The sequence below is a fragment of the Ascaphus truei genome, chromosome 6, assembly GCF_040206685.1.
Source record: "Ascaphus truei isolate aAscTru1 chromosome 6, aAscTru1.hap1, whole genome shotgun sequence".
Lineage (NCBI taxonomy): Eukaryota > Metazoa > Chordata > Amphibia > Anura > Ascaphidae > Ascaphus > Ascaphus truei.
This window is the reverse complement of record NC_134488.1, coordinates 70581929-70596522: the sequence shown is the minus strand read 5'-3', so window position 1 is coordinate 70596522 and position 14594 is coordinate 70581929. Positions and strand designations below refer to the sequence as shown.

The 14594-nt window shown below is 40.2% G+C and overlaps 1 protein-coding gene across 6 annotated transcripts in view; it reads right to left on the bottom strand.

Moving 5' to 3' along the window:
* The window catches only part of INPP5B (inositol polyphosphate-5-phosphatase B), a 75762-nt gene that overhangs the window by 46655 nt on the left and 14513 nt on the right, over positions 1 to 14594 (bottom strand). For 3 of the 6 annotated variants that reach the window (XM_075604761.1, XM_075604765.1, XM_075604760.1), the window contains one exon: positions 7753 to 7896. In XM_075604761.1, coding sequence (XP_075460876.1) covers positions 7753 to 7896 — 144 coding nt within the window. Of the gene's footprint in view, positions 1 to 931; positions 1064 to 7752; positions 7897 to 13084; positions 13283 to 14594 lie in introns of those variants that run through there. The other 3 variants (XM_075604763.1, XM_075604762.1, XM_075604764.1) reach the window with 3 other exon arrangements.

Here is a 14594-nt window from a genome sequence, read left to right as displayed (position 1 = left end):
ATCACTTAGTTCTTGCGTCTATTGCTGTGACGCGTGTATGCCCCAGGTCCTTACAGAAGTCCATCCAAGGATCCCCTGCCACTCGGAACACAGCGCTGTGCCTACTTTTACTTACCCAATTGCAAGTCACTTATGCTTGTTGTGCGGTTTTATTACAATTATCTGCAAGTCACCTCCTGTGTGCAGCGTTTATTCTGTTTGTGATCCTGGAGGATCTCGCTGTGGATGAACGGGGCGCCCACTCAGATCCCAGCTGCAAGGGGTGTTTCTTGCATATAGATATTCCTTCTCAATTTCTGAGGGAGAGTCTGTTGTGCAATTAGGACTTCACATACCCAGATAGCATGAGTGATAGGCACTCAAGAATGTGCAAAAATGTTTCCATCAACTTATCTTGCAATGAGCAGACGGCCATGTTTCATATGCAATGAATTTGAATGCATTTGATAAAGCGTCAGCAACGGCAGGAAACGCAGCAGAGGTCCCTGTTTAAAACCTTTTTAGGCATCATGCCTCAAACTTTTTGATATTTTTGCTTGATACTTTGCCTCTAGTTCTCCTCTTTGTAGTGCTCTCTCTTTTACCCTTTTCGATTGCAATGAAAAATATCGCTGAAGCATTGTTTTTTTATTTATGATTTGTGTCTTAATATGTTTTATTGGTTAATGAAATAATTTTTCACATATTGGAGTGACGCAGATCCTGATTTTTCATTTTGTACTATATATATATATATATATATATATACATATATATATATATATATATATATAGATAGATACTGTATATATAGATAGATCATAGTAATATTATATATACACATATAGAAGATGATCATAACATTATATATACCCACAAAGGGACAATTACATCTATAGAAGATCATGATAATATTATATAACCCCCCCAATCCCCATAGGCTGGTCCGTACCGTAGCGCTCTTTGCCCCGAGACATCTCCTGTTCACCCTCTTCCTGCCCTCTCTGACAGGGCGAATGCAGCCCGCACACAGTTAGGCCTGGCCTGTCACATCGCTACCACGGCAACCGCAACACTCACCAATCAGAATCGAGCACTGTCACCCGCCCAGCGCTTACACCCGCCCAGCTTTTAGGTTGTAGCCAATCACAGGTAAGCAATCAGATCGAGGCTTGAAACGCACAACACAGGAAGTGTCAACCGTTGGATGGGTAGCATGTCACAGCCTTGCCGGATTAACCATGCACATGCCAAAAAGCAGTTAATTATCACCAGTGACAGAGGAATGAAGCGGATACTGTAGCTGCAGGTGAAGCTGAATAAAGGAGCCACTCTAAAAAGGAACAGTCCCACTTGGCAGGTTGACAGTCAATTTACAATAATATTGTCTCCTTGAGGTTCAGTTCCACTTAGGACCAAATGGAACTAATGGCACTTGTCAGATATGAACATTCATTTTAAATAACTTTTTAAACGTGTGATGTTTTTCTGGTGACTGGATGCTTTAGAGTGTTTACATTAGGAGTCTCAAACTCAGTCCTCAAGGGCCACCAACAGAGCAGGTTTTAGAAATATCCTGCTTCAGCACAGGTGGCTCAATCAGTGGCTCAGCCTTCGAGTTTGAGACCCCTGATATAAACCCTCTTTATACATCCACTCACCAGAAAAACATCAAACGTTTACATAGTGTTGGCCCCGTATATATATTTTAATTATATTACATATGATTAACAATGCTAGTGGAGAAAGGCGTATAGGAAAATTAAAGTATGCTTAAGTGGTAACCACCCCATCTTGAAATAACAAAATAAGGCAGACACAGGATGGAATTATTTCAGCATTCTTCCTAATACATTTATAAGAATTATATTGCGTTATACGGCGCTGACATTAAAAATAAATGCTTCAGAAATTTAGTTCTTGGGAGCAAAAATAGATCGGTTCGTTATATATTTATATTATATTTTGGATGAGTAAAGAAGTCTGGTTTGGAATAACCGAAAAGCTTACAGTAGACTGCCATATTTAACCCATTCCGCAATGCATTGCTGGCCCCTCTGGCAGCAAAAGGGTTAATTTTCCTGATGTTATGAGCTCATGGTACAGTGCACTAATAGTACAGTGCACTAATGCACTGCGATGAGAGGAGAAACCAATGAATTAGTGTTTGAAGTAGACCAGCTGTATTTGCTGTTTCCTACATGCATTTTCTTTCCAATAGATAGAAGGAACATGGAAAAACAGAAGATTTGCGTGTTTACGTCGCAGTTAACATCGCAGTGCCCGTGATGTTCTTTGAAGTGGCTATCACATGCTGAATTCAGGTTCTTGTTTTAAATAAATATTTTGATCCATGTTTAGATCTGGGTGTATTTGTACTGTGTTGTTTTTACATTCAATTTTACTACAACAAAAATCAATACCAGAATATTTAATTATATTAATAAAAAAAAAAAACATTTAAACAATATTTACTTTGATTTAAAAAAAATCTGCTATGTGTGTGATGGTTTTGCCACAGATCTGCAGACAGGAGATGTTTTTCAATCTCATATCTCAGTGCACAAGGAATCTATCCCAGTGGTGGCTGTACGAATGCGAAACTGTAACACATTATAAGAGGCTAAGTAGGCATCCTTAATGTACTCCCCCCCTGCTATCTAATATGGTGGGACTTAGGATAACACACAGTTAATGATTCATTAAGTTCACTCAACTGAATGGCAGGGAGTGCATTTTTATATATGCTTTAATTTGATTCTTACCATAATAAATAGGGGACTGTGACTCTACACCCCTATGTATGTGTGCAAATATATATATATATTACCTTTTTTGTATCTGTGTATGCTTGCCCATATTTGTATTTAACTGTTTATGTATTCATCATATCACGGTACCGTACTGCAGAATATGTTGACGCTTTACAAAAACAATGTTATATAAATAAGCTATGACGCCGACTTCTTCAGGGGATCAATATCCCTCAATACTATCTACAATCCCCAAGGAAGTCCCAGCTGACGACAATTTAATTAATTCATCCCTGGATCTGCGACATCGGGAACTCCGGGTTCAGGAATAGGAGGATCAGACTGAGCGGCATTTCTTAGGAACTGCGGGATCTCCAGTCAGACTGCGGGACTGGAAAGCACAAGAGGGATGAAGAAATTGTCCCAAGGTCCCTATTTATTGCACTCTGTCAAATCACAAAGATACACGTATGACTCAATAGTCCAATATATAGGTACGTATTGCAAATGATATAGGTGACTAGTAGTAAACCGGACGTTTCTCCTTCTCCTTCCGTGCACCCCAAAACTGGAACAACCTACCAGAGACTCTCACATCCACCACCAGTTTAAGTTCTTTCAAATCTAAGGCTGTCTCACATTTTAACCTGGTCTGTAACTGTTTCATACGCTCATAATATACATTTTCTTTAACTGTGCACGCAATGTCTTGTATATAATGTATACCCTGTTCATTTATGTAACTGTACTTGTAACCATGTACTATTTGTTTTACTCTGTGCCCAGGACATACTTGAAAACGAGAGGTAACTCTCAATGTATTACTGCCTGGTAAAATATTTTATAAATAAATAAATAAACGCTCCCCACATGGTAGAACAGCGATGTACTGTACTAATAAAAGCCTAATGGCCAAAAATAATAAAGTTTTATTAGTTGAATAACGACGAAAATTGGTAATTATATACAGTGTTTTAAAATATCCCATAAAAAGTAGGTGGGTAATCACTTGTTATTCTGTTTGGTTATTCCACAACCACAATGGTAGTTAGGACATAATTAACACATGATCGGCTGAATCCTATAATGGCGTAATGCACCTTAGATCCTAATGGTACCTGAATAGAGCACCTATGGGTGCCTATATACAGTATAGTGCTAAACCATTCAATTCAATTGTGCACATACATTGTCCTATTATAAATATTAGTCCTATGTGCTGGACAATGTATGTGCACATGTGACAATCCACACCATGTAGGACTCTAATGATACTAAAGTATGATTAGAGTCCTACATGGAGTGGATTGTCACATGTGCACATAAATTGTCCAGCACATAGGACTAATTGAATGGTTTAGCACTATACTTTATATAGGCACCCATAGTTGCTCTATTCAGGTACCATTAGGATCTAATGTGCATTATGCCAGTATAGGATTCAGCCGATCATGGGTTAATTATGTCCTAACTACCATTGTGGTTGTGGAATAACCAAACAGAATAACAAGTGATTACCCACCTACTTTTTATGGGATATTTTAAAACACTGTATATAATTACCAATTTTTCGTCGTTATTCAACTAATAAAACTTTATTATTTTTGGCCATTAGGCTTTTATTAGTACATCGCTGTTCTACCATGTGGGGAGCGTTTACTACTGGTCACCTATATCATTTGTAATACATACCTATATATTGGACTATTGAGTCATACGTGTATCTTTGTGATATGACAGAGTGCAATAAACAGGGACCTTGAGGCAATTTCTTCATCATCCCTCTTGTGCTTTCTGGTAATATACATATATATATATATGGAGTAAAAAGAAAAAGAACACAGGCGCAAATAAATGGTGTACTACTGGATATAAAATCAATTAAACTGGGAACATAGTAGATGACTATGGAATAGAGTCTCTGAAAGGAAAAAAGAGAAAGCAATATATGGTGAAAGTACGTTTGTATTTAGAAACTGCGCAACAGTAGAGAGCTACTTACAAAGTAGCAGATCATTCGGTGATATAGGATATTAGAATCCTCTCGTTCCAGCTGTTCGGCGGTCTCCCCTGGCTCCATGTGGGACGCTGGATCTCCGTGTATTGATATGCGTCACCACTGCCTGTGGTTTCCTTCCGATAAGCTCCTAGTCCCGCGAGATCGTGAGTGTGACGTCACGTTCCCAGAGAGTTCGTCGGGGCAAAGTCCCGGGGAGAGAACGAGTCCAAATGATCTTTAGTATACACTGCTGACAGTTCAGAGAGTAGGGAAGGCTAAAGAATTCTTCTCAAGACCACCCTACGCGTTTCGTCCTACTGAAAGGATTTCCCTGACGAAGTCCTTTCAGTAGGACGAAACGCGTAGGGTGGAGGTCTTGAGAAGAATTCTTTAGCCTTCCCTTCTCTCTGAACTGTCAGCAGTGTATACTAAAGATCATTTGGACTCGTTCTCTCCCGGGGACTTTGCCCCGACGAACTCTCTGGGAACGTGATGTCACACTCACGATCTCGCGGGACTAGGAGCTTATCGGAAGGAACCCACAGGCAGTGGGACGCATATCGATACACGGAGATCCAGCGTCCCACGTGGAGACAGGGGAGACCGCCGAACAGCTGGAAGGAGAGGATTCTAATATCCTATATCCCCGAAGGATCTGCTACTTTGTAAGTAGCTCTCTACTGTTGCGCAGTTTCTAAATACAAACGTACTTTCACCATATATTGCTTTCTCTTTTTTCCTTTCAGAGACTCTATTCCATAGTCACCTACTATGTTCCCAGTTTAATTGATTTGATATCCAGTAGTACACCATTTATTTGCGCCTGTGTACTTTTTCTTTTTACTCCATATATAGCATTATTGTGTATAGTGCATACATTGTGGCAGCATCGACATGGTACATTTTCTGTTTCTGCTGTGATAGATAGCGCACTTAGTATTTTGCTATATATATATATATATATTGCTATATATATATTGCTATATATATATATACATATATATATGTGTGTCTCCTGTGTGCACCAGTCTTTACTATTGGCTCTAAATTAGGTGAGCGGTAAGATCAAATTGTTGTACTAACAAGACTGCGGGACTGGTATTTCTAAAACTCCATTTCATCATACAGCGCTAACACTAGACTCCCGTGGATACAATTCACAATGTTTTTCACCTACAAGTTATATTACCTACAACCCAACCCCGTTCATCACATTAGTCACTCGGCCCACACATCTTTCCATTGTGGATACGTCAGTTTACCGGGGTGTTTATATCACATCTATCAACATTTGTTTATTCATCTGTATCATTTTACCTATGAGTGGACAATGGTTGTCCAATTTTTAATGCATTGACTTATTTCATGCACTAGGAGCGCCCGCTCTTCCTTCGTTTGTTTGATTTGTCACTTGGATTAGGTTCATCCTTGAAAGCTGCCTGATCTCCCCAGCTATTTGCATTCGCTTAACTATTTATTGTTCACAGATTTTACTTTTGCTACTGTTTGGACTCACTGGCAACTATTTGCATACACTTTTACACATTTGTTGCAATATCTGCCTATTTTATAGGTACACATTTATGCACATGCACAATTTCATTTTTGGTTTGTACCGGTATATAATCTGAGCGCTGGTTATATATATATATATATATATATATATATATATATATATATATATATATATATACTGTATATAAACAAAAAGACACAGCTGGCAGTCCGATACAGAAAATATGGTTTGGTGCATGTTCCATAAGCATAAATAGAACAGGAGCACGCCTGAACGCAAAACGTTTGAACTCAGAACCATAAGACTCTTTGACACCAAAACAAGAGGACTTAATGCGGATATGGAATTTCTCACACACTATCACAATTGTTTGTAATTGTCCTGCCTGCCGCTCTGTTCTTATCCACACATTTCCCCCTCTCTACCGCATCCCCTTCCCCCTCCATGCTGTTCCTTGTCACATTTTATTACCCTTCCAATGTCTTCAGACATCCCTTTCTCACCCCACCTTATCTACATCTTTTTTTTTTTCCTGCTTTCCTAACCCCTGTTTAGCCATAGGTTCCTTTGTTAATCGGTATTGCAGGCTTGAGGAAGAGAGGAGAACTCTCAAAAGCTTGTCCTATGACATAAATTGTTAGCCCAAATAAAAAAGGTACCACCTAACACTGAAGTACTCATTTATTCTGCACTATATGTGTGTGTGTGTGTGTGTGTGTGTGTGTGTGTGTGTGTGTGTGTGTGTGTGTGTGTGTGTGTGTGTATGTATATATATATATATATATATATATATATATATATATGTATATATATATACACACACACACAATTATTAAGGTTATGGTGGGTAAAAAAAGTGACAAAAACCCTCCACAGTAAAGCATATAGCAACTGTAAATATTGCTGTGTGTTCATTTGCATGTCTTAGAAAGGTCTGCAACCCTGTCTTTCCCCATTATCGCTCAGCACACAGCGTTTCCACTGCAGCAAGGGATTCTGGGAAATGACATGCAAATGAGGTGGCACTGTGTGCTCATTTGCATGTCATTTCCCAGAATCCCTTGCTGCAGTGGAAACGCTGAATGCTGGGCGATAATGGTGAAAGACAGGGTTGCAGACCTGTCTAAGACATGCAAATGAACATACAGTAATATTTACAGTTGCTATATATATAGATATAGATAATATTTATAATGCCAGTGACAATAGCCAGTGCTGTACATAGAATGCTTCTTACAGGCGTAAGTCACTGCCCTGGAGAGCTTACAATCTAATACACAGGGAGATTAATGGACCTGCCCAACATTGCTAGGAGAGCCGACACTGGAATTCAAACCAGGTTTACCCACTTCAAAGGCAGTGATATGATGTATGTATACATACATATTTAGCCTGAAGCTATGTTAAATGAACACCATGAGTTATGTAGATGCAGAAACTCCTCTTGGACCCAAAATTCCCCCACAGGTTAGACACTGGGAGCAGAGATCCCTATTCTAATGCACCTGCTCTGCTGTCCTCACCAGGGAGCTGGTTCTGCTCTCGGTTCACATTCCCGCTGCTCAGGAAGAAGCTGTTCAGATTCGGGAGGCTTCTCTGCCAGTATTTCCGGAGCCACAGGAACTGCTGAGACGGGAGCCCAGGAAGGTCTGTGGGAACAGAGACAAGGGAAGGCATTCATTATACGCCACGGGCAGCTGGTGCATCAATACGAGCTGGCCCATTATAAGAATTATCTATTGAGATTACTTCCATGTTAGGTGATACCTTTTTTATTTGGATTGACAATAGATATTATAAGACAAGCTTGTGAGGGTTCTGCTCTCTTCCTCAGGTCAGCAATACTCATTACAGAGATTCCATGAGCTTAACACAGATGTAAAACAAGAAACTATCTAAGGCAGATGATGCACAGGTGACGCAATCAATGGCTCAATCGAAGACTGCACAACCTGTGCTGAAGCAGGGATATCCTTAAAACCTGACATCTTGGGGGGTCTTGAGGACTGGAGTTGAGCACCCCTGAGGTAAAGCTCAAATCCCACCCAAAAAAGGCATTTAGAGATCTTTTCATGTTATGATACAGCCTTGCTCCCCAAGCATAAACCTATTCATTTAAAGGGTCACTCCTGGACCAAAGGGAGCTAAGGACAGTGACATGTTTAATAAGTTAGGTGATTGATACCGTTTTTAAACAAATCAGGCAGGTCTAAGTATTTAAAACATTATTTTTTAAACTTTAAAAACTGTATCCCCACAGTCACCCAATGCTTTGGAGTGTTTGTTTAATATTGACCTCATCTCTTTTGTGATACTGTAAGACTGTTTGTAAACCGATGTATGTGCATGAAGTCTTTCCCTTCTGATGTTTTTTTTGGCTAATGACGACAGCATAATACGTTTAAAGAGATAATGGGAAAGAACAAGATAATATTTAAGTAAAAACGACCCAAAGAAAATAAAAACAAACACATTTTAACACATGAAGCAAATAGGTGAAAATGTTATTTTAGCTGGGATTAAATATTTCTGGATGGATAAGTTATGTATTTTTTGCTGCTATGTGTGGCTGCTCCTTTACATTTTCTTAAATAGGCAGTACAAGTGGCACCTCAAAATATATATATGTATATATTTTTGTTTTAATATATGCATCCTTTGATTACCTTTATTGAAAACTAATAACCTAAGTTGCCAATCGATTAGTTCTCCCCTGATCGATCAGCAAAGATGCTGCTTCCCAGGGTTCACTAAATGGCTGCCTTTCAGTTTCTATCAATTCTTCAGTCTGTGTAACTCAGCAGCTACAATATATTCTTATATTACTAATGGTATGGTGACGTCGCTCGCGCCTAAAACAAATAGTGGGACTCCAATGCGCAAGACCATAGACCGCGCGTACACAAGCCCGACGAGGCGACCAATACTTTGCGCGACAAACTGGTTTGAATTTGCCGTGCGATGGCCGGGTTCAGCCAATGAGGGCAAACCGCTCACGTGACGTCACGGGCACGCCCCTGGCATGCCTCCAGCACGCCCTCGCCTCGCCCCCCATCGCGCAACCCTGCAGGACACGAATCTCCTCAAGTACAGGCACGCGTGACGTCACACGCTCGTTCTACTATGGACCAGGCCTATGGTAACATTATCTATTGTTACAGTTTTCAGCTCAAACTGCTGGGAACATTGGCAACAAGTGATCATAAACAGGAACTGATGGGGAGGTGGCTAAAACCTGCTATAGAAATCAAAGGATGCTAAGTATATTAAAAGTCATTAAAAATGAGTCGACTCGAGTTGAATTAAAAAATAAATAAATAATATAGTAGCAAGTATTATCTAATACACAAAACTGATTTATAACAACACACACCTGTAGGATATTGCATGGATTTTAAGTTTTTGATATTTTTCTTGTTTTCGCTGCTATGAGCTCTGACTGTAATCAAACCAATCCCTGAATAGCTTGTTTTAAGGGTTTAGTATCTCAGTTATCTCAGTATCTCAACAACTAAGAAAAATAACACAGAAATAATACAAATCAAAAGATTTGCCATATAAAACCTGTACAATTAAAAAAATAACATAAAACGAAAACATCTATTTTGAAACAATATGGGTTGCTTTGCAATTTCTTGTGACAAGGGAAATAAGTGGCAGCTAAGGGGTTAATGGGCCATTTCTAGTATCTCAACAATGAAATATCATAAACCTGCAAAGAGTTCGCTTGTCCCCAGGAACAGTGGGACTTGTGTGGGATTCTGCGAGTAAAACGTCCCGCCCTCTTCCTTTCCGTGCTCACAGAACACGATGCAGCAGTGTTTTTTGAGATCTGGGAACAGTGTATAGTATTGCTGTTACATTGAAGTGGTTTTTTTTTTTTTAAACGTACAGTACTGTACATTTCTTATCATTAACGTGTGTTGTTTCTCCAAGTCTCCCAAAAACACAGCAGAGGATGTATCAGAGAAAACAACCTAATTTCTTTGGACCGGCCTTTGTTTCCTCACTTAAAGTAAATCTGGTGCTGTTTTCTGTGTCACCTTTGCAGCTGGGACGCTGTGTGTGTGTGTGCATCACACTGAGGAGCAGTTGAAGACACTGGGAAGTAGTTCACCATATATTTTAATGGATGTATCAGCTTTTTTTTATTCTCACATTTCTGTATCATACGTTTGACACCATCATAATACCGATTATATTTCACTCAAACGCAAGCAGAATTAACATGCCGCCGCTCTCAGTGTTAACTGCTGGCTCAGGGAAATCCCCAGTGGATTTTGGGATCAGGTGGGCCATCATTGTCCAAACTTGCCAATTGTACAGGAATGACCGTGAGACCCCCAAAATATTGGGTAGACTCAGGAGAATTTCTGATGGCAGTCTGTGTATGAGTGCAGTCAGTATGTTGGGGTTATCACAGTATATATGTATGTATGAGTGTGTATCTAGGATTGCATGCTTGTATGAGTGTGTTTGTATGAGTGTATGTATCTGAGTGCATACATTTATGAGTTTATGTATCTATGAGTGTATTTTAACTATACGCGTATGCATATACAGTTATACAGTGGCGAGAAAACGTTTGTGAACCCCAATGATAATTACGGAAATTCCTTGAATCAAAACCAGTCTTTTCTTAACTATCCAATAGGGGTTATATTAACGAATTCCATGTCTTTTGAAACAAAATGATATATGAATTAGACAAATGAGTAATTAAGAGTCAGGGTATGTGCAAAAGTAAGCGAACCCCTTGTTTTGTTAGCTAAAATAAAGGTGATCATTAGAATCAGGTGTTTAATTAGGTAGATCTTTAGGGGTGAGTTTGGGAGGCCCCACCCAAAATAAAGATCAGAAACTTTATTAGTTTGGTCTTCTCCATACAGATGTGTGGAAGCATGTCATGCCATGATCAAAAGAAATCTCTTGGGGACCTCAGAATAGCAGTTATTGCTGCTCATCCGTCTAGAAAATGCTACAAAACCATTTCTAATTATTTGGGACGCCACCAATCCACTGTCTACAAATGGAGAAAGTTCAAGATCACAGTCACACTATCCAGGGGTGGTCATCATACCAAAGAACAAACCAAAAAATCATCCAGGAAGCCACAAAGAACCCCAGAGTAACATCCAAGGATATGCAGAACACTCTCGCCTTGGCTAATGTGAGGGTTTGATGAATCAACTATCAGAAAAAGACTGAACAAGAATGGTGTTCATGGAAGGATAGCCAGGAGGAAATCACTGCTCTCTAAAAAGAACATTGCTGCCCATCTGAAGTTCGCCAAAGAGCACACAGATGATCCTAAAGACTTCCGGAACATTGTTCTCTGGACAGACGAGTCAAAAGTAGAACTTTTTTGCCTCAATGGGAAACGTTATGTTTGGCAAAAACCAAACACTGAGTTTGAACAGAAGAACCTCATCCCAACCGTCAAGCATGGTGGTGGGAGTGTGATGGTCTGGGGCTGCTTTGCTGCCTCAGTATCTGGACGGCTTGCCATCATTTACACAACCATGAATTCTGCATTGTATCAGAAGATTCTAGAGGAAAATGTCAGGCCATCCTGAAGCTGAAGCTGAAACGAACGTGGGTCATGCAGCAAGACAATGATCCTAAACATACAAGTAGATCTACAAAAGAATGGCTGCAGAAGAATAAATTCTGCGTTTTATAATGGCCTAGTCAAAGTCCGGACCTAGACCCCATTGAAATGTTGTGGCATGACCTGAAGTGAGCTGTCCAGGCAAAGAAGCCCTCAAATGTCACTGAGTTTAAGCAGTTCTGTAAGGAGAAATGAGCCAAAATTCCTCAAAACCGATGTGAGAGAGTGACCAGCAGTTACAGGAAACGCTTTGTTGAAGTCATTGCTGTTCAAGGGGGCGCCAGCAGGTACTGCATTTAAGGCTGCAGTCCCAGTGTACACTGTAGCACGTGTGCCCGGCGGAGACTTAGATTAAGATCTAATAATATTTTAGGGGTGAAATATGTGAAACTCCCAAAGGGTTCACAAACTTGTGCTCACCATTGCAAGTATATACAAGTATGAGTGGGCAGTATTTATCTGAGTGTATTTATCATGTACGAGTACGTATATGTATCTGAGTGTATGTATGCATGTCTGTGCCTGTGTACCTACACATGAATGCAAGCCCTATTATGATGTATTTGTACATTATGGCCATATTTACTAAGCAGTGCTCAAAGTCACCTTAAAGCCCATTGACTTAAAAGGATGGTAAGGTGTCTAATGGCAGAAAACGGCTTGGTAAATGTGTCCCTATAGTGACCCCTACATTAAGTTTCCCCTGTGGGCCCCTGATACCCCAGTCAGACTGATGCCAAACATGTTTTGTGTTAGAGTACAGACTCTTGGATACTTGTTTACCCGCAGAAATAGCTAAGCCTGTTTGTTATGTGGGAACCTTACAGGCAGCTCCAGGAACACGATGACGCGATTACGCATATTTCCTGCATATTTCTAATTGCCACTTTGTTGCAGTATCATTGGTAAACACCACGCCCTGCTGGCACTATTGTAATATGCAGGCAGTGTATGGAACGCTGCATTATATTATATTGTAAACACCTTCCCCAAAGAGCTCACAATCTAATTCTGATGCACATAAGGGTATAATGACCTGGCCAAGATCCAACAATTCAGATCAGTATAACAGTTTATTTGTGGCTTTTTGCGCCGTGTAGCAGTTAAACTACCAAGAGATAACTACATGTATAAATATATACCCAGCACATTTGCCTTTAAATACTAATTCTGATATATCAACCGGAGTAAGTGGAATCCAGCCCTAAATAGATATATCTACTCACCATCTGCAGGTTTGCCGCTGTCCGTAGATTTTAACAGTGTGTCCATGTCGAAATAGACACTGTCAAAAGTTTTATAAAACGATGATTTTTTTTAAAAACGAACTGCGGGACGGAGAGCCCTTTACCGGCTTCTGGGAATAAAACGGAATAGGGTCCTTATAGGGAGAGGCTGCTGGCACAGACTCAGTCTTCTGAGGCTCAGAGGGAAAGCACAGATAGCGTGTACTTGACAATGCAGAGTATTTACAGAAACGGCTCTACACCCTCCTGTCTCCGCTAAGATAAATACAAGGAAATTGTGCCTTCTATTAACCGCTCAGCTGCCTAGGCAGAGCTTCTCAACTCCAGTCCTCAAGACCCCCCAACAGGGCAGGTTTTCTGGGTATAACTGCTTCATGAAAATAACATAGTCCGTGGAAAATAACATTATGAAAGATGATGATGTCCGTGTGTAGAAGAAAGTTCCTTATGTTTGTAATTGGGCGTTTCCTCTGATCCCTATCAAATGAAAGATCCGAAAACAGATGTCTTGACAGTTCATTGATTTATCGCAAGGCAAAGTAACAATAAGCTTCATCGATACAGGCTAATCTTGAGAAAGCACCACTAGCGGCGTGAAACGCGTGGGAGGAGGAGCGCTTCTGTTTTGTGGTTGTAATTTTTTATGTAGTTTAATAAAGGTTTTTTTATTTGAATTCCTGGCTGGTGAGTTCGGCTGCTTGGGAGGTTTCTGCTGATACTCGGATCCCCTTTTTCTTCACTCTTAAACTAAAACATACTGTGGATGGAGAACAGAGCTTTCTTGATTGCTCGATGGTATTGTTGGTACGTTCATTCTTTACGTTCTGACGTATCTACTCAAAACAGTTTCATATAGTAAATCCTAGCGATTAATGTAACCTATGCACAGCTTGTTAGCAGGAAACAATAATACATGTAAACAACCCTTGGAAAAGTCTGGGCACAAAGCCTATAATCTTATCGTAGCCTTGAATAGACTTCATCTTGTGTCCAAAATGTATTATAAACAATTCACTTGTTCTAACTTTCTAACAAATCAATTATTTCCCTTAAATGTGTTTTTCTTATATTACACAATCTTTCTCAGTTCAGTCTGAATAGAGTCTGGGGAAACAAAATGAATTCTAAGCTAGGGTTGCCAGGTGTCCAGTATTGAACCGGACTGTCCTGTATTTGAAACCACTGTTCAGTAAAAAATTAGAGGTAACACTGGACATGTATGTGTCCGGTATTACCTCTCTGGACATAGTGACCTGACTGGCTTGGGTGGGCTGCAGGATTTCCTCGAGCAGGGAGAGAGGAGGACTGTTACTGGTGGGCTTGGTAGCTTCCTTCATCCTGATTGGCTGCATTACCAGGCAGCCAGAAGGAGGTGTCAGGAGCCCTGGGGCCAAGGAGAGGAGGAAACAGCATAGAGGTGAGAGAGGTGTGTGTTTCTCGAGCGTGTGTGTGTCTTAAGTGTGTCGCACCTTTCACCATTGTGTCCAGT